The 22,166-nt window shown below is 57.8% G+C and overlaps 1 protein-coding gene across 1 annotated transcript in view; it reads left to right on the top strand.

The window, feature by feature from the left end:
* Positions 1-21,792, top strand: part of PADI3 (peptidyl arginine deiminase 3) — a 28,630-nt gene extending 6,838 nt beyond the window's left edge. The window contains exons 2-16 of the mRNA XM_052658611.1: positions 176-356; positions 2,580-2,652; positions 4,888-4,949; positions 5,895-6,012; positions 7,130-7,255; positions 8,580-8,758; positions 8,957-9,060; positions 9,139-9,250; positions 11,305-11,412; positions 13,858-14,009; positions 15,178-15,322; positions 15,406-15,508; positions 17,231-17,310; positions 19,759-19,884; positions 21,559-21,792. Coding sequence (XP_052514571.1) covers positions 176-356; positions 2,580-2,652; positions 4,888-4,949; positions 5,895-6,012; positions 7,130-7,255; positions 8,580-8,758; positions 8,957-9,060; positions 9,139-9,250; positions 11,305-11,412; positions 13,858-14,009; positions 15,178-15,322; positions 15,406-15,508; positions 17,231-17,310; positions 19,759-19,884; positions 21,559-21,792 — 1,903 coding nt within the window. The remainder of the gene's footprint in view (positions 1-175; positions 357-2,579; positions 2,653-4,887; positions 4,950-5,894; positions 6,013-7,129; positions 7,256-8,579; positions 8,759-8,956; positions 9,061-9,138; positions 9,251-11,304; positions 11,413-13,857; positions 14,010-15,177; positions 15,323-15,405; positions 15,509-17,230; positions 17,311-19,758; positions 19,885-21,558) is intronic.
* Positions 21,793-22,166: the final 374 nt, after the last annotated feature.

The raw sequence follows: 22,166 nt of genomic DNA, 5'->3' as shown, positions 1-22,166 counted from the left end.
ACTGTGTATATGTGGGCGGGGTCCAAGTTTGACTCCTAGGAGCTTGCTGGAAGGATCTGAGCAGCCTGGGGTAGTCTGGGAAGGCTTCCTGGAGGAAGCAAGCATTCGAGCCAGAGTTCAAGCATCTGAGCGAGGGCTGCCCTCTAGCACTTCCCACGGCTTGTGTCTTTCCCAGGTCAGTTCCTGAGGGCACAGAGATGTTCGAGGTCTACGGAACCCCCGGCGTGGACGTCTACATCTGCCCCAGTGTGGAGAGGGACCGGGAGCGTGCGGATGCCCGGCGGCGGCACTTTGACGTGGGCGCCCAGATCGTCGTGGTCATGAACTCTCCCAGCAACGAGCTCAACGACAGTCACGTGAGCGCGCCCCATTGTCTGGGGGTGACTGGGGGTGGGGGGCGACCGAGCTCCACGAGGGCCCAGTGCCCTCTCTTATCCAGAATGCAGGGTAACCCAGAGAGCAAGGGCCCGGCCCTGGGGCCGCCAGCTCTGCGACGTAGGAACACACACTGTGGGTCTGCCGGCCACTCTCATCACCTCTCGAGCCTGTTTCCCCACCTGTGGCTGGGGGTCGATTCGTGGTCCCCGCTACTATGAATGGGGGAGAGAAAGCAGAGGTGGAGAGGGGAGCAGCTGCCTCGGGGGCCCCGTCCCTCAGGGCCTCGCCTTCCCTAACCCGCCGCCTTCCTGACCCCGCTCCCTTCTCAGGCAGGATGCCTGCCCTCCTCTCCTCCCTCTGCCCCGTCAGCCACAAGAGCGAGTCTACCGCGGCCGGGCTGGAGGCAGTGTTCTGGCCCCTGGGCAGGGGACGTTTGAAAAATGGGGGAGATGGGGTGGTCCGCGAGCTTGGCGCAGTGGGAGTCAGGTCTGCCGTGCAGGCGGCAGGCTCCCGCTCGGTCAGGGGCGCCGTTTCGGGAAACTGGCCCTTCAAGGAGCACTGACCGGGCGCCCAGTGCTAGGCAGCGTGCCCTCATCCGCCCTGACCACGGCCTCAGCGGCGGGGTCTCGTGCGCGGTTCTCGGGGGAGGCCACTAGGATTCAGAGCAACCGCCCCGCGGCCACGGAGCTGGTCAGTGGGGGAGCTAGAGCTCAGGGGTCAGAGCTGCCTGATTCCTGGGGACAAGCTCCCTGCGTCAGCCCCACGTCCTTCCCACCCAGGGATCCGAGTTAGCCCATCCAGGGAGTTTCGTGCAGCAGGTGGGGCAGGACTCCAAGAATCTATTTCACAAGGAGATAGACCAAGAAGGGGCGTGGCTTACGTGAAGTCACGTGATTGGTGAGTAGCCGCGTGGCTGAGGGTCAGGGCAGAGGCCTCTGGAGCCCGGCGAGAAGGTGGGCCGGCCTGCAATGGGCGCCCAGCCTTGAGCCAGAGACGGTGCGGGGGCGGCCGCTCTCTGAATTCCTTGGCCCCGAGGACCACAGGGACAGAGGAGGGTCATCAGAACGTCCCTGCCTTTGTCCAGGGTCCGGGTAACCGTGTGCCTGAAGCGAGCATCCCGCGGGGCTTGACTCTCGGGGGTTCGCAGCTGCAGGATTTCGGGGCTCTCAGGACTGAGGAGGGATGGGTCTTGGTAAGTTCCTGAGCCCCCTGGGAGCCAGGACATCGGAGCCGGAGAGCTGAGGGACCGCATCAGGAGGGAGGGTCCCGGAGGAGGGCGGCGGGTGAAACGGCTTCGGTGCATCCGCCTGGAGTTCGCTTTATCATCATCACCGTCTTCAGCCTCACCTTTAACAGCTGTTGGGCGTGTGCTGTGGGCACGGTGCCAAACGTCCCACGCTTTCCGGCTTTAATCCACACAACCTGTCATCAGTCCCTCCGAGCCATCCACGGCAGAGGAGAGGGAGACCCAGACAGCCCAGTAACTTTCCCAGGGTGTCCTCTGCCAGCCCAGGCCACCTGACTCAGGAGCGCTGCACCGGCTCATACACCACGCCCCCTGCCCTCTCAACAAGAGCTGGTATTTCTTGGGCATTTCCTACCAGATCAGCCTTCTCCATGGACTGTTTCAAATCTGAACTACCGTCCTCTGATTGTAGGGACCTGTATAAAACTCATACTGCAGAGGAGCAAACTGAGGCAGCTCAGAAAGGTGAAGGGCCTCGGCCAAAGTCACAGAACGCGGAGGCGCTGGGTTCAAGTAAAGGCCTGTCCAAATGCCACAGTTACAGGGGTGTCCCTACACCCTGCCCAGTGCAAACTCCTTATGTTATTTCATTTTTTAATGTATTGATTTATTTGCCTGTACCGGGTCTTAGTTGCAGCACCAAGCTCCTCGTTTTATCCATGGCAAAACTGAGATCCAAAGGGGAACGGGGGCTTGCTAAAATCACACAGGAGTCAGCAGCAGCACTGGGATGCAGGTCTCCATGGAATCCCTCACAAATAGTTCCCATTTTACAGATGAGCTAACCGAGGCACGGAAAAATAGGTGGCAGAGAAGGCTAAAGGAAGAGCTGGGTTGGTGGCTGCACAGAGGTTCCTGGGAGTGCCGCCCCTCCTTGCCAGATCCCCCAAGACCTGTGCCTTGGGGCCAGGCTCCTAGTTTCAGCCAGCTTGACCTTGGGCCCATCTCTCTACAGGTTCAAATTTCCTACCATTCCAGCCGCGACTCCTCGCCCCTGGCCTACGCAGTGCTCTACCTCACCTGTGTGGGTAAGTCGGGGGCCTCAGCCAAGGGCAGAGTGAAGGTGGTGCCGGGCTGGATAAAGACCAGTGGGACAAATAGAGAACCAGAACTCAGACGCAGGCGCATGTAGCTATCCTGTGATGCTCAGTAAACATGGATCCCCTCCTTATATCATCCTCAAAAACAAATTTCATATGGGTTTGCTGTATGACGCAGGGAACCCAAAGCCAGTGCTGTGACCGCCTAGAGGGATGGATGGGGAGGGAGGTGGGAGGACTTGAGTTTAAGAGGGAGGGGACGGATGTATACCTCTGGCTGACTCATGCTGATGTGTGGCAGAGACCATCACAATGTTGTAAAGTAATCATCCTCCAGTTAAAAATAAAATAAAAATTTAAAAAGCATCCAGGTGAAAGTCAACATTTTAAAGCTTTTAGAAGAGAATGTCTCTTCAACTTCAAAGCAGTCAGACGTTTTCTTTAACAAGGCAAAACGAAAGCACAAGCCACTGGGGGCAAGATTGATAAATTAGACTCTACTGAAATGGAAATCTATACAACGGAGGACAAGTACAAAGTCAGGCTATGGAGAAGCAATTTGCAATGCGTATGCCTGGATCAGCGTTTGCAGGTAATGGAGAATGCTGATCAGTAAGAAAGAACCACCAAACAAACAATAGAAATAAGCAAAAAACAGAAACCAGCAAATCACAGTGGAGAAAATCCTAGTGCTCAGAACCCGAATGAGAAGAGACTCAACTGCCAAGGATGTGGGACCGGAAACTCCTTCTACTAGGGGTGGGCTCACGCTGGGGCAGCCACTTCGGAGGGCAAGAAAGTTACCAGGAGAGCTGCAGACGCTCTGCCAGCAGGAGAGCTGAAGACGCTCTGCCTGCAGGAGGCGTTTTTGGGAGCAGGACCGCTGAGTTACATACAGGGAGTGAACATTTCAGCTGTGATAGATACTGCCAGATGGCTGTCCCGAAAGGCCATACCTTCTTATACACCTGCCAGCAGCGCGGGGGAGTGTCTAGCCGACACTGTCCATTTCCAGCCTTTTCTGTTTTTCCAGCCTGAGAGGTCAGCGCCTCATTGCTGCTTTCCTTTGCCTCCCTTTAGTTAGGACTGAGGTTGGGGGTCTCCCTGCCTCCCCCTCCCCGGACACACACCCACACTTTGTTTACTGGAAAATACACATACAGGAAAATACATGTGTATTTGTTTGGCAAAAAAAGTTTGTTTGGGTTTTCTTAACACTTTATGGAAAAACCTGAACGAATTTTTAGGCCAACGAGATATGAGTGTGTGTGTATTGGCTGGGCGGGGAGGGGGGTGGGCGGGTGGGGGGGGGTGGCAGATACAAGAACAGTTAGAAAGCAAACCCTTGAGCAGCCATCCCTCAGGTTGAGAAATGGAACAGTGAACATGACCAGCACCCCAAAGTACCCCCAAGCCCCTCTCTGATCATAACTCGCTCCCTCCTCTACGGTAACCGCTGTCTTGTGATAAATACTCCTTTGCTTTCTGCATGTTTTTGTCATCTGAATAGGCACACCCAAATCATGTCGTCTATTTTTGCCTGCCTTGGCACACTGTCTGGGTGGGGTCACGTTGTACACACCTTTCGCTCCACCTTGCGTTTCTGAGACTCATCCCCTTCTTGTATGGCAGTTGAGTATCTTTTCACATATTTAAAAATCATTTCAGTTTTTTCTCTCGCTCCCTTGAAGGTTTCATGTGTGCTGTAAAACCTCCCCCACCTTCTGGGGAGAATGGTTAAGAAGGTGGGATGGAGGCGGGGATGCGAGGGGAAGCTGAGGCTCAGGGCCACGCAGCCAGTAGGTGCCAGAGCCTAGGTCCAGATCTGCGGTGGTCTGGCGCGAACGCTCGGGCTCACTGGCCCACCCCTGGGAGACGAGGGAGCTTCAGACAGGCCCAGAATGTCCCAGGCACGGGGCAGAGTGCCCCCAGACAGTAAGGGCTACTGGGGGTGGGGTGGGGCAGAAGAGGGAGAATTCCGGGAAGGCTTCCTGGAGGGGGCAACATTTGACCTGGGTTTTCGCTCTGACCCTGTATCTTCCCCAAGGCCTCTTTCCCCAGCCCGGGCAGGGAGGCTCCAAATGCTCCCACCTCTTGGAAACGACTTCCATTTGTCCGGCCCCAGAATGGGCCCTGAGACTGAGGCTAAAAAGCGGAGGTCGTGGGCCTGCGCTGGGCCCCTGGGAGGCTTGTCGTGACTCACCTTCTGCCCTGTCCTTGCAGATATCACCCTGGATTGTGACCTGAACTGTGAAGGCAGGCAGGACAGGGACTTTGTGGACAAGGTAGGCTATCTCGGCCTGGACCCAGAAAGGGGCATGGAGTTCGCAGCTGCTCTAGGCTGGATTAAAAGGGGTGAGGTCATTAGAGGTATCCCCCTGCCTCCCCGCTGATGTCAAGGCCAGTGGAGCCAACCCAAGAATGGCTGGGGATCTTCTTTCATTGGCAGAAAAAGCATCATCAAGAATTTTAAGCACATGCATGTCCAGCCCTGGGCTAGGCCTCCCTTTGTAGAGACAAGTCCTTCTGGATTTTCAATCTAGGTTGGGGGTTGGCAAACTTTTTTTTCTTTTTTTAGTAAGAGCAAGATAGTAAATGTTTTAGGCTTGGCAGGCGATCTTGTCTCTGTTGCAATGGTTTGATTCTGCCAGTGTAGGATGAAAGAGCTACCTAGTCAATATGAGGGGAAAAGGTGTGACAATGTTCCAGTAAAACTTTATTTAGAAAAATAGGCAGTAAGCTAGATTTGTAGCATGTGGACCCCCTAATCTATGTGAAAAGGAAATCTACCAAGTCTGAAACTATAAAAGAACTTTGGGCTGAATTGTGGTGGCAATGAAGATGTTGGGAGTTCAGAAGAGGTCGCGTTGGGCTTTGTGAGCAAGGGAGAAGTCCACCTGGGCTGGGCTCCAAAGTTCTGCAGGAGGCGGGGCGTTGCAGCTGGAAGGAGGAGCAGGAGCCAAGGAGGGAAGATGGACCTCACTCTCAGAAAGCTGCCTGTTGGGAAAGGGGATGCTGGCTGGAGGCATGCCACAGACAGCTGTGAAAGAGGCTGTCGTTTGAACTTGACAAATGAGTAGTAGGAGCTGCTGGTTCCTCAGCGGGAGCTCCTCTTTTGGCTCAGGGCAGAGAAGAGAGGAGGGGTGAGGAACGTGGCCAGGAGGGAGCTGGGGAAGGGGGCGCAGGCCTGGCCAGAGCCCCCATCACCGGCTGTGCTTTGCCATCGGCAGCGGCAGTGGGTCTGGGGACCCAGCGGGCACGGAGCCGTCCTGCTGGTGAACTGCGACAGAGACAGTATGAGCTCTAACGACCAGGACAACTGTGACCACCACGTGCGCTGCCTGCAAGGTGAGGGGCGCCAGGGCTGCCGCCCAGCCACCCTGCCCCTCCCCAGTACCCCAGCGCCAGCGGGCACCCCAGCGCCAGTGGGCACCCTGCCAGGGCAGAGCTCTGGAGAGGAGCGGCCTCATCTTCCTCCCCCTCCAGTCTTGGGAAGTGCTAATGCTGAGCACCTACTTTGCGTCAGAGCCTTTCCCCAAATTCTCATCTAAGCATCCACGCGGGAGGGCAGCCTCCCCCAAATTCAGAGATGACAATGTTGACACTCAGGGGTCAGGGGATCCCCGAAGTCACTCAGTCAGCCTGCGGCAGGTCCAAGGTTCCTATAACCCCAAATCCAGCCTCCTTCCCACTGGCATCGCTGGCCTGGATTTCAGAGATGCCCCACATTCCCTGGTAGCTCAGCTGGTAAAGAATCTGCCTGCAATGCAGGAGACCTGGGTTTGATCCCTGGGTTGGGAAGGTCCCCTGGAGAAGGGAAAGGCTGCCCACTCCAGTCTTCTGGCCTGGAGAGTTCCATGGACTGTGTAGTCCATGGGGGCCTGGAAAATTCGATGGACTGTATGGTCCATGGGGTCACAAAGAGTCAGACACGGCTGAGCACTTTCCACATTCTAAGTCCATCCTGAGCCGCGTGCACAGCCCCATGAAGGCTGCCGTGGCAATGTCCTGGGTGTGGGTCAGGGGCTTCACCCGCGAGATGCCCAAGCCACTCTGAAAGTTGGCAGGGTCATTTCAGAGACAGGCCCCGGGAGGGAGGGGCCGGCCGAGGGCAGTAGTGAGTGACACTGGGCCTGAGAGGAGAGCCCTCGCCCGCGGGCTGCCCGGACCGCCTTCTCACTGCACGCTGCTCCTGCTCACCTGCCCTGGGCCAGGCAGCGGGCTGGCCACTCTGCACTTCGGTTTCTATGGGCAGAGGAGGAAACGGAGGCACAGAGAGGGCAGGAAGCGTCTCCCCGCATCACACGCGCACAGACATGTTCCTGCTTTGGTCTTGGTGGCTCTCAGTATTTCCACCGAGTGGGCAGAGCTGGGGCAGAGACCCAGGTCTTGGCACCCTCTGCCCTGGGGAGGGGCTGGGGTGCTGGAGGCCTCCTGAGCCGCGGCCCTGTGTCTGGCTGCCCAGACCTGGAAGACATGTCTGTGATGATTCTGCGGACCCAAGGCCCCGACGCCCTGTTTGATGACCACAAACTCGTCCTCCACACCTCCAGCGCTGACGCTGAGCGGGCGCGGGTGTTCCATGCCTACGGTGAGTTGATGCCCGTCCTTCCCTGCCCGGGGGGCGGGGGGGTGCTCAGTACCCCACCCAGGCTGGAGTGCAGGCTCTGCTCTGGCTCCGGGGCCGCCTTGAGGGCCCAGAGGAAGAAGCATCAGATGCGCGGGTTTCATGACTGGTTGCCTGGCGTCCCTGGCACAGCCGTGCCCGAGGTGGTTTTAGCAGATGAATGCATTTTTAAATATATTTTAAGCACGTTTAAAATTTTAGATTCTCAAAACTTTCAAGCATACCCAGAAGCAGAGAGAACACTGTGAAGAACCCCTATATGCCAACCACTCGGATCCAACAAGGGTCGCTATTCTGCTTCTCTTACGTGATCCGTCCTTTCTTGTTTGGTGAAGGGTTTTAAAGCCGGTCCCAGATACCCTGGCTACTTGCCTCTCTGTTCAGCCTGCATCTCTCGCCCACCCCGATAAACCCCAAACCATTGCTTTACCTAGCTACAATGTCATTAGCATGATGCAAGCAAGGATATATAATATCTCCAAAAAATACAAACATGTATTTGGGTTTTTCTGTAAGATGTAACTTTTTGGGCAACACAAGTAATAATGTGCTCAGTTTAGAAATACGGAAGTATGTAGAGTTAAAAATGAGAGCTCTCTACCCGACTCCCAAACCTGACTCTTAAGATGTGTCCTCTGTTAACCATTTCGTGTGTGTTCTTGCTGACATTTTTTAAAGTGCACTGAACGTGCTTGGTGTGCGCGCGTGCCCACTTTCTGCTTTCCACATGGTTTCTCTCACCGAGTTATGCCTCCTACACGTCTCTCTTGTGTAGCTCTGCTTTGCCTTCCTCCACAGTCGCGTCATATTTCAAAGCATGGAGGTGCTGTAACTGATCTGGTCCCGTGAACGTACGGTTTTTTGCGGTGTTTCGATTTTTCAGAAATCTCGGTTCCTGGAGGGCAGGGACCGTGCTCACAGCAGTGTCCTGAGTCCTGAACCACACCTCCTAGGTGCATAGTAGGTGTTCAGTAAATAATCAGCGAACACCTTCCACTTGTATTTTATAGGAAAGACACTACCTTTGCATGGACTTGCTGGTTAGGGGTAAACATTGCTTTGCTAGATGCCACCAAATTGCCCTCTGAAAGATCTCAGCGCCGCCTTAGGAACACCCTCCCTGCCCCACCCAGACCTGCCCACACTCGGGTTTAAGCCTCTCTCTCTCTCCTCTGCAAGTGGGAGGTGAGAAGCGGGGGTGGTTGTGTGGCTTCCATTGTGTCGGGGAGGTTGCACAATGCTTCCTCCTCCCGGGGCCCCCTCGCGAGGCTCTTCTGCCCCCTGCCAGGCCCCGAGGACTCCTGCGAGGCGTACCGGCACGTGCTGGGCCAGAACAAGGTGTCTTACGAGGTGCCCCGCTTCCACGGGGACGAGGAGCGCTTCTTCGTGGAGGGCCTGTCCTTCCCCGACGCCGGCTTCTCGGGGCTCGTCACCTTCCACGTCACCCTGCTGGATGACTCCAACGAGGTAGGGGCGTCCAGGACAGACAGGGTGGGCAATGGCCTCCATGCCCAGTAGAGGCGGGCGCCCCCCGTGTGGAGGATCCTGGCCACCCGCGGCTGCCTCTCCAGAAACTAAGGAGCTAGCAGCTTGCTCAAGTAGCTGGCACCTTGCTAGCGCTGGGCCCCGAGGCCAGTCTGCTTCCCCTCCGGTCTCAACCTGCAGGACTTCTCTGAGTCCCCCATCTTCACCGACACCGTGGTGTTCCGAGTGGCCCCCTGGATTATGACGCCCAGCACCCAGCCGCCCCTGGAGGTGTACGTGTGCCGGTGAGTTGGGGGCGCGGGGTGTCCTCTGGCCCCTGTGTCTGCCTGTGTCCTGAGCACTCTCCCTGGGCTCGTCCACAGCGTGAGGAACAACACGTGCTTTGTGGACGCGGTGGCAGAGCTGGCCAGAAGGGCCGGTTGCAAGCTGACCGTCTGCCCGCAGGCCGAGAACCGCAACGACCGCTGGATCCAGGTACCGCAGCCCCTGGGCAGTGAGCACATCGAGTGACCCCAGCCTGCAGGCCAGCTCCAATGCAGGGGCTGCGGGGAATATCCAGGAGGACCGGGGCTGCGTCCACCCTCCCCAGGGCCCTGCTGTTTCTAATTCTAGACCCAGAGCTCTCCTCCCTCTCCAGAACCTTCTGGAGTCTCAGGCACACTGACGTTGAATATGACATCCATTCACCCACAGGATCTGGGCTAGGTACTGGGGCGGGGGGGTGCGGGATGGCAGAGGTGGGGACGCCCACTCCCTGCCCTCAATGGCCTGGACCAGTGATCCTCCATGGAAGGTTGTTTTTGCCCCAGGGATGCTGCCAAACATCCTGCAATACACAGGACAGCCCCCACGACAAAGAATTAGCTGGCTCCAAGTGTCAAGAAAGCCGAGGCTGAGAAGCCCTGGTACAGAGAGTGATTGGGATGGAAGTCGCTGTTCCAACTGTCTAAGACAAAGCAGGGGTGCTGGCAAAGTGCCAGCAGGGCCTGGAGGCAGGTGGAATCACCCTTGTCTGTGAAGCAGATCAGTGGAGGACTGCCTGGAAGGGGCATTTGAGCTGGACCAGATTTGGCGAATGGATAATGACTTGTGCGGTTTATCAAGCACTCCCTGCAGGCCATGCCCAGCATCATTTCATCTTCCTGACAACGCCCTGTCAGTGAAGAAGGAACTCTCAGTGAGGCAAGATGCCTCGGGGGGTGCCACAGAGCTGGTGAGGGCGGTGCTGGAGCTCACTGAACAGTGGTCCTGGCAGGGGACCAGCCTGTGCAAAGGCCCAGAGGTGGGAGATGTGAGAAGGGGGCATCAGCTGTTCTCCTTGGCCAGGATCAAGCTTCTGCGAGAGCTTCCCAGGTGGCACTGGCAGTAGAGAACCTGCCGGCCAGTGCAGGGGGCAGAGGAGATGGCAGCTCGACCTCTTTAGCAGTAGAGAACCTGCCGGCCAGTGCAGGGGGCAGAGGAGATGCCAGCTTGACCTCTTTAGCAGTAGAGAACCTGCCGGCCAATGCAGGGGGCAGAGGAGACGCCAGCTTGACCTCTTTAGCAGTAGAGAACCTGCCGGCCAGTGCAGGGGGCAGAGGAGATGCCAGCTCGGCCTCTGGGTCGGGAAGGTCCCCTGGAGGAGGGCATGGCAGCCCACCCCAGTGTTCTGCCTGGAGAACCTGAGGAGCCCGGTGGGCTCCTGTCCATTAGGTCGCACAGAGCTGGACATGGCTTAAGCGACTTAGCGTGCACGCAAGCTTCTGCAAAGGGTAAGAACTGAGGTGAGAGGCCTTGAACACCAAGCTAAGAAGCTTTTGTTTCAGTTGGAAGTTCCTCCCAGGAGTTGTTTCAGGATGGGACGCTAGGGCAAGAACTGGCTTGGTCTGGATCCTGGCTCTGCTGTTGACAGGCTGTGTGCCCTTAGGCAAACACCTAGACCGCGCTGTTCCTCACTTCCATCTGTTGTGCTGTGGGATGATCACGGTGCCTCCACATAGGCGTATTGTGAGGTCTGCAGGAGTTAGCACTCGTAAAATGCTTGCAGCAGGGCCGGGGACATCCTGGTGAGCCTCTCGCTGGACACACAGTCCATCAGTGCTGGGTTATCTTTGCCTCCAGAACTGACCTGGGCATGGCACGTGCTTGAAAGGAGGCGGGTCTGTGCCTCCTCAGGCCACCTCCGCCCCGCTTGCTGTCAGTCCCCCAGGGCCGCACACGGAGGCAATGTGTGATGGCTGGTGCCCAGCAGCCTCTTTGTCCAACTCAGGCCACCCCAAAGCCCTCCCTGCCCCCACTCCCCTGTGACCCAGCACAGGGACACCCCGAGGCCAGGTGCTTGTTCACTGCTGACCTGCCTTGCTCTGTGGCTCTAGGTAAGCAGGGCCCCACCCCCGAACCTCCAGCCCTTCCTCCAGCCTCTGCCCGCCTCAGTCCTCAAAGGGTAGAGCCGGCCTGAGGCAGAGTAAAGAGTCTTCCCCGAAGCCCTGAGTGCCAGGCGAGGGGGTAAGCTGCTGACCGTCCACCACTGGTGCCCCCCGGGTCTGCAGGACGAGATGGAGCTGGGCTACATCCAGGCGCCGCACAAAACCTTCCCGGTGGTCTTTGACTCCCCCAGGAACGGCGAGCTGCAGAACTTCCCTTACAAAAGAATCCTGGTGAGTGCTCGGGGCCGCAGCTGGGCCTGCAGGCCGAGGGGCTTTGCCCTGAGGGCCAGACTGGGAGCCATGCTTTTCAGGGATGGGAGTAGGGTTGCCAGGTAAAATATAGGAGAAGCCGGGTTAAGGTGAATGTCAGCTAAACTGTGAGAACTGTTTTAGCATAAGTATGTCCCATATTCTGCATCAGTTCAGTTCAGTCACACAGTCATGTCCGATTCTTTGTGACCCCATGAACTGCAGCACGCCAGGCCTCCCTGTCCATCACCAACTCCCAGAGTCCACAAAAACCCATGTCATTGAGTTGGTGATGCCATCCAAACATCTCATCCTCTGTCGTCCCCTTCTCCTCCTGCCCTCAATCTTTCCCAGCATCAGGGTCTTTTCAAATGAGTCAGCTCTTCACATCAAATGGCCAAAGTATTGGAGTTTCAGCTTCAATATCAGTCCTTCCAATGAACACCCAGGACTGATCTCCTTTAGGATGGACTGGTTGGATCTCCTTGCAGTCCAAGGGACTCTCAAGAGTCTTCTCCAACACCACAGTTCAAAAGCATCAATTGTTCTGCGCTCAGCTTTCTTTATAGTCCAACTCTCACATCCATACATGACCACTGGAAAAACCATAGCCTTGACTAGACAGAACTTAGTTGGCAAAGTAATGTCTCTCCTTTTTAATATGCTGTCTAGGTTGGTCAAAGCTTTCCTTCCAAGGAGTAAGCATCTTTTAATTTCATGGCTGCAATCACCATGTGCAGTGATTTTGGAGGCCAGAAAAATAAAGTCAGCCACTGCATGGAGTATACTAAAAATACATTTACTGTTTATATAAAATTCAAATTGAACTGAGCATGCTCTATATTTATTTATTAAATCTGGCAGCCCCAGATGGGGAGAGGAGGCAGGAGAGTGCAGCTGTTAAGAACACAGACTTTGGGGTGGGAGATGGGAGGGAGGTTCAAGAGGAAAGGGACGTGCGTATGCTTAGGGCTGCTTCACGCTGTATGGCAGAGACCAGCACAACATTGTGGAGCAGTTATCTTCCAACTGAAAGAGAAAGCGCACAGGCTCTGGAGTCAGAGCAACCCGGCTCTGTCACCCACATGCTGTGTGACCTTGCGTGAGTAATCTCCCCTCTCTGAGCCTCAATTTCCTCATCAGTAGGAATATGCTAGCCCAGGTCTCGGAGATGTTTGTGAAGCGTCTTCATGCCAACACAGAGAAAGCACAAACGTAGATAGCTGGCATTGTTACCGGTAGTAAAGCGGGTGTCTTCAAATGGACTTCCCTAGGAAACAGAAAGAGACTCACAGACACAGAGATCAGACTTGTGGTTGGCAGGGGGACGTGGAGAGGGGAGGGGAGGATTGGCAGTTTGGGCTATGATGCTGAAGCTGAAGCTCCAGTACTTTGGACACCTCATGCGAAGAGTTGACTCATTGGGAAAGACTCTGATGCTGGGAGGGATTGGGGGCAGGAGGAGAAGGGGACGACCCAGGATGAGATGGCTGGATGGCATCACGGACTCGATGGACGTGAGTCTGAGTGAACTCCGGGAGTTGGTGATGGACAGGGAGGCCTGGCGTGCTGCGATCATGGGGTCGCAAAGAGTCGGACACGACTGAGCGACTGAACTGGATGCAAACTATGATACGCAGAATGGTAAACGACGAGATCCTGCTGTACAGCAAGGGAGCCATCCTCGATATCCTGTGATGACCCACCGTGGGAAAGAATAAGGAAAGGGATGCATAGACATATATGTATGACTGAGTCACTTCGCTTTACAACAGAAATCAACAAACCACTGTGCTCAACTCTACTTCCATAAAAAGGGAGAGCATATGTCCTAACCGACCCCTCCTGAGAAAAAAGGGGAGGTCCCCTTGGTGCCATAGAGAGTGGAGGCTTCTCCCACCCCTCGCTGGGGCATGAAGGTGGGAGGAGCTCTCTCCTGGCCTCAGGACTGTCTAAATTCCTTGTAAGAGATGGCCCTGGGGAGTTGTCCCTTTTCCTAGATTGAAAGCTGAGGCTCAGAGGACCATCACCCGCCCCTTAGGCCCCGAGAACAGGGCCCTCTAGAGCAGCCAGATACCCGCCCCGGGGCGAGACTGACGGGAAGGCCACGCAGAGGACACAGGAGTGGCCGCAGCCCCCGCTCCACCTCTCACGGGGGTGTGGGGACCGCCTGGCCCTCTCTCCTGTATCCCCGTGGCCGGGGGAATAACACGCTCCGAAACGGCAGCAGGGCTGGAGGGAGCATGAGCGTCTGAGCATGCAGGAAATAGCAGTCAGCTCAGATGTCCATCTTGGACTCAGTGTTCCTATCTGAAGAATGGGTGGCCATGCACGCTCCATCTTTAAGGAGCTCAGAGCCCAGCAGGTTGGTTCAAGTGCTTCCTGGTGAGCCTGCCCACCCTGAGCCTGACTCTATTTCCCCACCAGGGTCCAGACTTCGGGTACGTGACCCGGGAACCACGAGACAACTCTGTGAGCGGCCTGGACTCCTTCGGGAACCTGGAGGTCAGCCCCCCTGTGGTGGCCAATGGGAAGGAGTACCCCCTGGGGCGGATCCTCTTCGGGGGCAACTTGCCTGGGTGAGAGACTGAGGGTGGGTGTTGATGGTGGCTGGGGGAGGGCCGTCCCACTGCTGGGAGAGAAGCAGAGAGGGTCAGTGATGAAATGGCAGTCCAGGCCGCGGTGCTGCTGGGGGCAGAGGGCTGCCCCCCCGACGTCGTCCACACTCCTCTCAAGGGGTCTGAGACGCCCAGAGCAAGCAGGCCCCAAGGGCCCATTCAGTCCAACACTCGCTTTACAAGTGGGTCCAGAGAGGGTGAGTCGCCCGGGAGTCACATGGGAGGCAGAGTCATGGCTAGACTTGGGTCTTCTGATTCAGAAAATAAATCCATGTCGATACCAGTGCGTAAGTATAGAAGAGAACGGTTTTAAGCCTCAACAGTCCCAGGAGAAATGGCATTTAAATCAAGGCTTGTTCACACTACGATACAAATGACTAATATCAGATCTTTCCCTGAGAGCGAAAGGGAGGTACAGGACATGAAAACGGAGACAGCAGTGACGCAAAGAAGGGGGGTAACACGGCAGAGGGGTGCTGACGGAAGGCGCGAGGAACCGTGTGACAGCGTTACTTGCTATGGGAATAGGCCAAGACTGCCCACCACATTCAGCAAAGTGGTTATAACAGACTTGTGATCAGAAACAGGTGAAACCAGAAGCTGTGAAGGGACCACCTGTCCTCAAACACATGATCTCACCGACAGAGGACGTTTGGGCCATGCCATTCGATACTTTTTCAGAAGGCGAGAGGAAAAGGGGGTTTGAGTTCACGAAAATAAAATGCTGGGGCTGTGAGACAAGATCACCCTCTCTCCCTGCTGATGCGTGGGAAGCTGAGTCTGTAGTGAGAGAGATGTCAGTTAAACTCTAGGAAGAGCTGCCCAGCCGCGGGTTGAATACGCGGGTGACATCTGCCACTTGGAGAACACGAGGATGGGGTCTGAGGGTGGTCCTGAGGATTTGCCTGGATGAGGAGACCGGGATGGTAAGCTGTGATTGACCTGCCTGTGTCTGCCTCTTAGAGAACTCACCTTGAGTGTAACTTAAATATATATTTATTTATCATCTTTCCCGATCACAAAGGCAGCGCAAGCTTTTTACAGACGTTGCCGAAATCTTGAACTCTCGTCCCTCTGTTTCTGTGTATATTCTCTTTAGTTAACTTTTTTTTGGCCCCTTGGGCCCCAGGTCAAGGGGCCGCCGGGTCACCCAGGTGGTCCGGGACTTCCTGCACGCCCAGAAGGTGCAGCCGCCCGTGGAGCTCTTCGTGGACTGGCTGGCGGTCGGCCACGTGGATGAGTTTCTGAGCTTCGTCCCTGCCACTGATGGGAAGGTGAAGACCCAGGGACAGCTCTGGGCCCGGGGCTGAGCCGAGCGGAGGCGCGGGGCTCAGCTGAGTCTGTTCTCTGCACACAGGGCTTCCGGATGCTCCTGGCCAGCCCCAGCGCCTGTTTCAAGCTCTTCCAGGAAAAGCAGAAGTGGGGCCACGGGGACGCCCTCCTGTTCCAAGGGGTTATCGGTGGGTGCTGTGCCCCTCATCGCCGCTCTCCTGCCCCCCCTTGCCACATCACGGCTTGAGAGAGGAACGTCCCGCTGGAAGGTGGCCTGGCCTCCAGGTCTGAGACCCCTTGGCTCAGCAGGCCCCGCTCTCCACAGCACGGGCAGAGCTGGCAGGGAGCGCCACGGAGGACGATGGGGGCTGGCCATGGGCACAGCAGAGACGCGGTCCGCTCTGGGGCGCGTGACCACTGCAGTCATACAGGGGCCTCTGCGCCGAAGGGCCTAGCACTTAGGATTTGATGCTCAGCCCCTCGCTGTCTTGAAAGTCTGAATAATGTGTGTTTTGCGAGTGAAATCTGATTGATCAGTGAAACATCTATTGGGAGCTTGGAGCCCGGGCTCAGGAACATTCCTACCCTGGACCAAACCTCCCTCCAAGAGAAAAGCATTCACAGAACTTAAAAGCTCCCAAGTGCAACTTCCCACATCTATTTCCCACCCGCCTGGAGCCCCAGCTGTAAAATGGAAGAAATACAATTGCCCTCATCCCCCCCTCTCTCATCGGGCCTGTGAACAGACTCCTTGAGCTCAGATCAAACCTGGAAAATTCTCAAATCCAAATTTCATGTACCAGGCAGAGGGAAAGCCATCTTCATCTTCTTTAGAAGCAGGGGTTTGCAGTGAGCAGGGCCCAGAGAGAGGCTGAGCCGAACAGCGAGGGGATTCACAGCTGTCGGGCCACGTGTAACCACCGGGTGGCCCCAGAGAGCTGATAGCAGCGCAGCGGCTGCGGAGGCCCGGCACCTCGGTGGTCCCCCACCATGTGCCAGGCCCCGGGCTGCGCGCTCCAGGCATCTGACCCCATCTAACCTCAGGAGGGCCTGTGAGGGTGACTCATCTGCTTTACACCCGAGGATGTGGGGCTCAGCAAGGGGAAGTCGCTGGCTCAGCGGCCTCAGTGGGGATGCCGTGGGCCTGCGTCTCTACTCTGACCGGGGTGGGGGGACCCGAGCCTGCACGTGGGCAGGTGGGTCCAGCCCTTGGTCGAGGCTTCAGCCCTTCATGAGCACTTGGCTTGGGTCTGAATCACCAGTACCATTTCCCAGTTGCAAAACATGGGGCAAATCTTTTTACTTCTCTGAGCCTCAGTTTCCTCATCTGTAAAGTGGGGGTGTAAATGCATGCCTTGTGGGGTTGCTGTGAGGACTAAATGAGGTGTTGAGTGTAGAGCCCTGGACTCGGGGCCTGTGCAGGGTAAGAGATTAGTAAATGGCAGCTGTGAGCTTCAAAAGATACTGGCTCTGACGTCCCGTGTCCTGCCTGTCTCCATGAGCACTTCATCAGGCCAGCAGGAGAGATGGGTCTGGGGGAGCCCCTTTGCCCTGCAGTCGCCTCTTGGAGGTCAGGAACAGGGTTCAGCAGTGTCCGTCAGGGCAGGTTCTGGTGGGCAGGTGGGTGACCCGGCTCCACGCCCCACCACTAGCCAAAAAAAGAGCGATCATCATCCAATGCCCAGTGAGGGTTGGGGGCTACATTTCCAGTAAGGAGCATCACCACTTCTGATGTGCTCGGGTGAAGGCCTCACGCTCATGCGCTGCATCAGCCCGCCCCTGCCGTCCTTGCACACCCAGGCTTGCTCAGAGGCCAGGAGGAAACGCCAGGGAGCTGCCGACTCACAAGCCTTTCGCCTGTGAGCCTGGCCTCTGCTGGGCTACTCCCACCCTGCCCCTCTCCTTCACAGGCAACCAGCAGGTCAACACCGTCTCCATCAGCCAGGTCCTCTCCAACGGAAGCCTCATCAGCTACAATAAGTTTGTGCAGGTACCAAGGCCGCGGGCCAGGCATGGGGGTAGGCATGGCTGGGGACAGGGTTGTGGACAGAGGTCTGAGGCTCATGGTTCAGGACAGCTCGGGGCGGGGGAGGTGGGGGCTGGGGGAGGTGACAGGCCCAGAGAGAGAGTCTCGAAATCCCCGCTTTCACTCGAGAGAAATGAGGGGCCCAGCCAGGTGCATGCGAGGACAAGCATTCCAGGCGGAAGGAACAGCACAGATGATGGCCCTGAGACGGAACGAAGAGGCCTGGAGCGTTTAAGGATGAAGCTGGGGGCCCCAGAGGAATGAGGAGAGACAGGGCCGCCCAGGGCCCCACAGGGCAGCGCTGGGGCTTTGGCTGTGACTCTGAGCGCGACTGGGGATCTGAGCACAGGACAGGACTCGTTCTGACTTAGGCTTTGGAGTGACCTCTCTGCTGCTGGGCTGAGGATCTGTCTTCTGTTATGGCAAGGGGCGGGGGTAGTGACTGTAGGTCCCAGCAGGAAGCAAGGGCACTTCAAGCGGATAACCAGAGAGTGGTTCAGAAAAGGGGGTGTTTACAGAGGTACAGGGCGGGTTTAAGGAAATCAGCAGGGCCTATTCTGCATCCCCAGGGTAGGAAGATGAGCGCTCTCACCTCTCCCAGGCCTGGAGGAATTGGCTGAGGAGCATGTTACTGGAGCCTGGGTGGGTTGCTCCAAACACGGCCACAATATTGTTATTAGCCCCCAATTAATTAAATTTTAAAAAGAGGTGGTAAGACGGGAGCTGGGACTGCACATCCAACCTGCCGTGACCCCAACTACACTCTCCCAGCAGCGCCCCACCTTCTGCCACCGCCCCCGCGGGCTGAGCCCAGCGGGAAGCCTGCAGGTACAGGAACCCCTGGTTCCCAAGGGTCAGTCCCCCAGGACACAGTGCAGGGAAGAAGGGGACAATGGGTCCAGAAGAACAGACAGCATCCAGCGCAGGGCCCTCCAAGAAGCACACGCCTGGACGGGGGTGACCCTCTCGGGGACTGAATTAGGGACCATGCCTGCAGGAGGGAGGGCGAGCTGGTGGGGGGAAGGCAGGGCGGGCGGGTCCTTGACGGCGGGCAGCCCGGGTCAGGCTCAGCAAAGTGGGGCGAGCCGCGAGCCAGTCAGGTCGGCTTAGAGACACGGTCTGCCTTCTGCCCCCTGCACTTAGCCACTGGCCGTGCGCAGCGGGTGGGGCCTCGGGCGCCCACGTGGGCTGGCTTGCACGGCTGGAGCTCGCAGCGGGCCCTCGTCGGCTCCACTCCTGCCAGGGGGGAGCTGTGAGGATCCTTGTCGTGGTCACCGCGTGGCGGAGGAAGCCGCGAGGCCAGGCCGCAGGGGACGGCGCTCCACCCGCGTGGGGGCGGGGTCAGATCTGGCGCGTTTGGGAAGCAGATGGAGGAGCCCGAGAATGACTGCGGGGTTTTCTCTTTCACTGGAGTGTGCGTGTGCGCGTGGTTAGTCGCTCAGTCGTGTCCGACCCTTTGCAACCCCGTGGACTGTAGCCCACCAGGCTCCTCTGTCCATGGGATTCTCTGGGCAAGAGTACTGGAGCGGCTGCCAGGCCCTCCTCCGGGGCATCTTCCCGACCCAGGGATGGAACCCACCTCTCCTGCACCTCCTGTATTGGGGGCGGACCTTTTTTTACCCACTGAGCCACCCGGGAACCTGATTGCTTTATAGTGGGGTGTTAGCGTCTGCTTTAGGAGGAAGTGAGTCAGTTGTATAACACCCCCCCTTGCCCTCCCGCACCCCTACCCACCTTTCCAAGTCATCAGAGCCCCTAGCTGAGCTCCCTGCGCCGTAGGCGAGCCCCCGCTAGCTGTGTATGGCAGAGCATGCACGCCAACGCGTCTGGGCTGAGCCGCGACGCACTTCCAGAGCTGAAGAATGCGGAAGGGCTGGCGTGGAGGGTGGGTAGGAATGAAAGTCTGTCTTTGGACTCCTCACATCTGATGTGCCCGTCAGACACCCAAGTGGAGGTGCGCGGGGCTGGTTGCACCTGCGCATCTGAGCCGAGGGAAGGCGCTGGGCTTTGTAAAGTGGCTCCCATGTGCATGCTCAGTCATGTCCGGCTCTTTGCTCGCCTGTGGACTGACGCCCGCCAGGCCCCTCTGTCCGTGGGATAGTGGCTGGGAGGTAGAAATGTGGGAGTTGGCGGTGTCTGGTGTTTTGAACGGTAAGACTGGAGGAGATCCCGGAGGAGTGAGGCTCTGGAGAAGGAAGCGGGTGGAGGACGGGGCACCCTGAGCCACACTCTCGTGCGCCCTGCCAGGGGGTGAGGCTGTGGCGGGGGGACCCAAGCAGGCGTGTTTTGATGAAGGCGCACAAGGAGGAGGTTCGTGTGGAGGGCTGACCTGTGGGCACTTGGGCATCTTGTCCGTCCTTAACCAGACGTGCCCCCGTGGGGCCTCCCTGACTCCCCCCTCCCCCTCCCCAGAGCTGCATCGACTGGAACCGGGAGGTGCTGAAGCGGGAGCTGGGCCTGGCCGAGCGGGACATCGTGGACATCCCGCAGCTCTTCAAGATGGAGAGGAGGAAGGCCGTGGCCTTCTTCCCAGACTTGGTGAGGCCGTCAGCCGGGGCTTCTGGTTTTGTCAGATCAGGTGCCAAGCCTCCACTCCCCCGGGGGCCAGCGCCCGCTGCCTCTGTGTTTGGGGTTGAGGGGCCGGGGCTGGGGGCACGGAGACTCAGAGGCCCCACGGTCCCAGAAGGACCTCTTCTTGACCGGTTGCCACAGTCACCACAAAATGCTCACTGGCCAAGCCCGCACTCCGGGGCCATCTGGGAAGGCCCTTCTCTCCTCCCGGGGACCCACTCGGTATTTGTGCAGTGTGCGAACGATTGCATGAGGCCGTGCGTGGAGCATCCACCGGAAGGTCAGACAGCCCTTTCTCCCAGCTCCCGGACACTCACCCACCCGCCACATACCCTGCGTGAGATGCAGAGATGACTCAGGCTGCTCCCTGCTCCCAAGGAGCTGCCAGTCAGATCTGGTCGGGGAGAAACTCGCTTCACCTCTCTGAGGGTTTGTCCCAAAGATCTACTTTGTGTGATAAAGTAATGTGCCACTTCAGAGGTGAAACCACTTCCAGCCCAAGAGGTAGGCCTGGAAACCCAAGAGGGCTCCGTGGAAGAAGTGGCCTTTGATTGAGCCTGGGGGCTTTGCCCCTGGTGTCTCTGAAACTTGAACTTGCATCTGGAACACTGGGACCTCGCGCCCCACCCCAGGGGTTCTGATCCCCCAGGGGCCTAAGACTCGCTGCCTTTCTAACAGCGAACCCCTGGGCGCTCTCTGAGGCCCACCCTTCGAGCAGCGCAGCCGTCAGTCAGCCAGCTCCCTCCTGCCTCTTTCCCCTCCCTCTCGAACCCTCCCTACCTCCATCCCTTGGAAGAACCAGACTCCTCCATAAGCAGAGGCTTGCGGGCAGCCTGTCCACACCACCCTTGCTTCATCCCTCCTTCTTCTTCCCCTTTCTGACTGTTTGCCCTCTTTGATTTCCCCACTTGCAAAGCCTCTTATCACTCCCTTTCCTTCCTGCATCTCCAGGAAGGCCTTGCAATAAGGTCCACGCCCCCAGAAGCTTGTGCAGCGCTCCAGATTCTTGTGTTTGTAGGAAACGGAAGACCACCAAAGTGGGTTTTGGCCAGAGCCAAAGATTTAGCATAAGGACCCCAGGAAGGCCCGTGGCAGGGGTGGCCGCTGTGGGGAGCATTAGGAGGGCCTGGAACCAGCTCCTGTTTGCACGGCTACCCCGCTCATCCCTCCTCCCCCACCCCACTGCCTCCTCCTTTGCTTGGCTTCCCTAGCCTCCCTGTCCCTGGGGACGGACATTAATATGGCCACACAGAAGTGCAGACACAGGGGGAGAGAGACTCAGCTCTCCCACCACGGTGACGACGCCACCCGAGGAGGGAATCTGGCCCAGCTCAGGGTACACATCTACCCTGGTCCCATCGGCTGTAGCCTGGGAGTTCGGGATTCCACAGCACAGACACGGCAGCTGCCACAGCCTACCAACAAGGAGGGCAGCCGCCAGAGGGAGAAGCTCTCGCCGTGAGCTCTGCACATGCACAGCTGGCTAGAGTTCTTGCCAGACCGCGTCCCTCCCCCGCTGCCTGAAGGGGCGAGTGGCTGTTTGCAAGGCTGCTTCAAAGACAGCACCAGGTCCTGCTGAGCATAGAGAAGGTGCTGGGGTGGGAGCTGATGCTGCCCCTGACCTGGGTGCCCCCTTTGCAGGTGAACATGCTGGTGCTGGGCAAGCACCTGGGCATCCCCAAGCCCTTCGGGCCCGTCATCAACGGCCGCTGCTGCCTGGAGGAGAAGGTGCGGTCCCTGCTGGAGCCGCTGGGCCTCCACTGCACCTTCATCGACGACTTCACCCCGTACCACATGCTGCACGGCGAGGTGCACTGCGGCACCAACGTGCGCCGGCAGCCCTTCTCCTTCAAGTGGTGGCACATGGAGCCCTGAGCCGGCCCGCCACCCTTTACCCCTGGGGTGGGCCGTCCGCCTGGGCAATGGAGGCCGGAACAGGCCCCCGGACAGTGTCAAGAGACCCCAGGGCTCCGGGTGGAGCACCCGCTCGGAAGCCTTTCCCTCCCAGTGCTCACGCCCCGCCTGCCGCCCATGCGGTTCTCAGACTTCACCCCCTTGGCTTCCCGAGAAGGATCTTGTTTCTTGTGGTCTGTCTTGCAGATCAGCATGACCCACGGGGACTCCTCCAAACACCCCCCTCTCCACCCCCAAATCCTCTGTGTGGAGCCTAATTCCCTCTGGAGTCTGGAAACGTCCACGCCTCTCCTCTGCCCTCTTGGCCTGTGTGTCCTCATGAAGGAAGGACCCAC

Source organism: Budorcas taxicolor, chromosome 2, assembly GCF_023091745.1.
Source record: "Budorcas taxicolor isolate Tak-1 chromosome 2, Takin1.1, whole genome shotgun sequence".
NCBI lineage: Eukaryota > Metazoa > Chordata > Mammalia > Artiodactyla > Bovidae > Budorcas > Budorcas taxicolor.
This window is presented reverse-complemented; position numbering and strand designations above follow the sequence as displayed.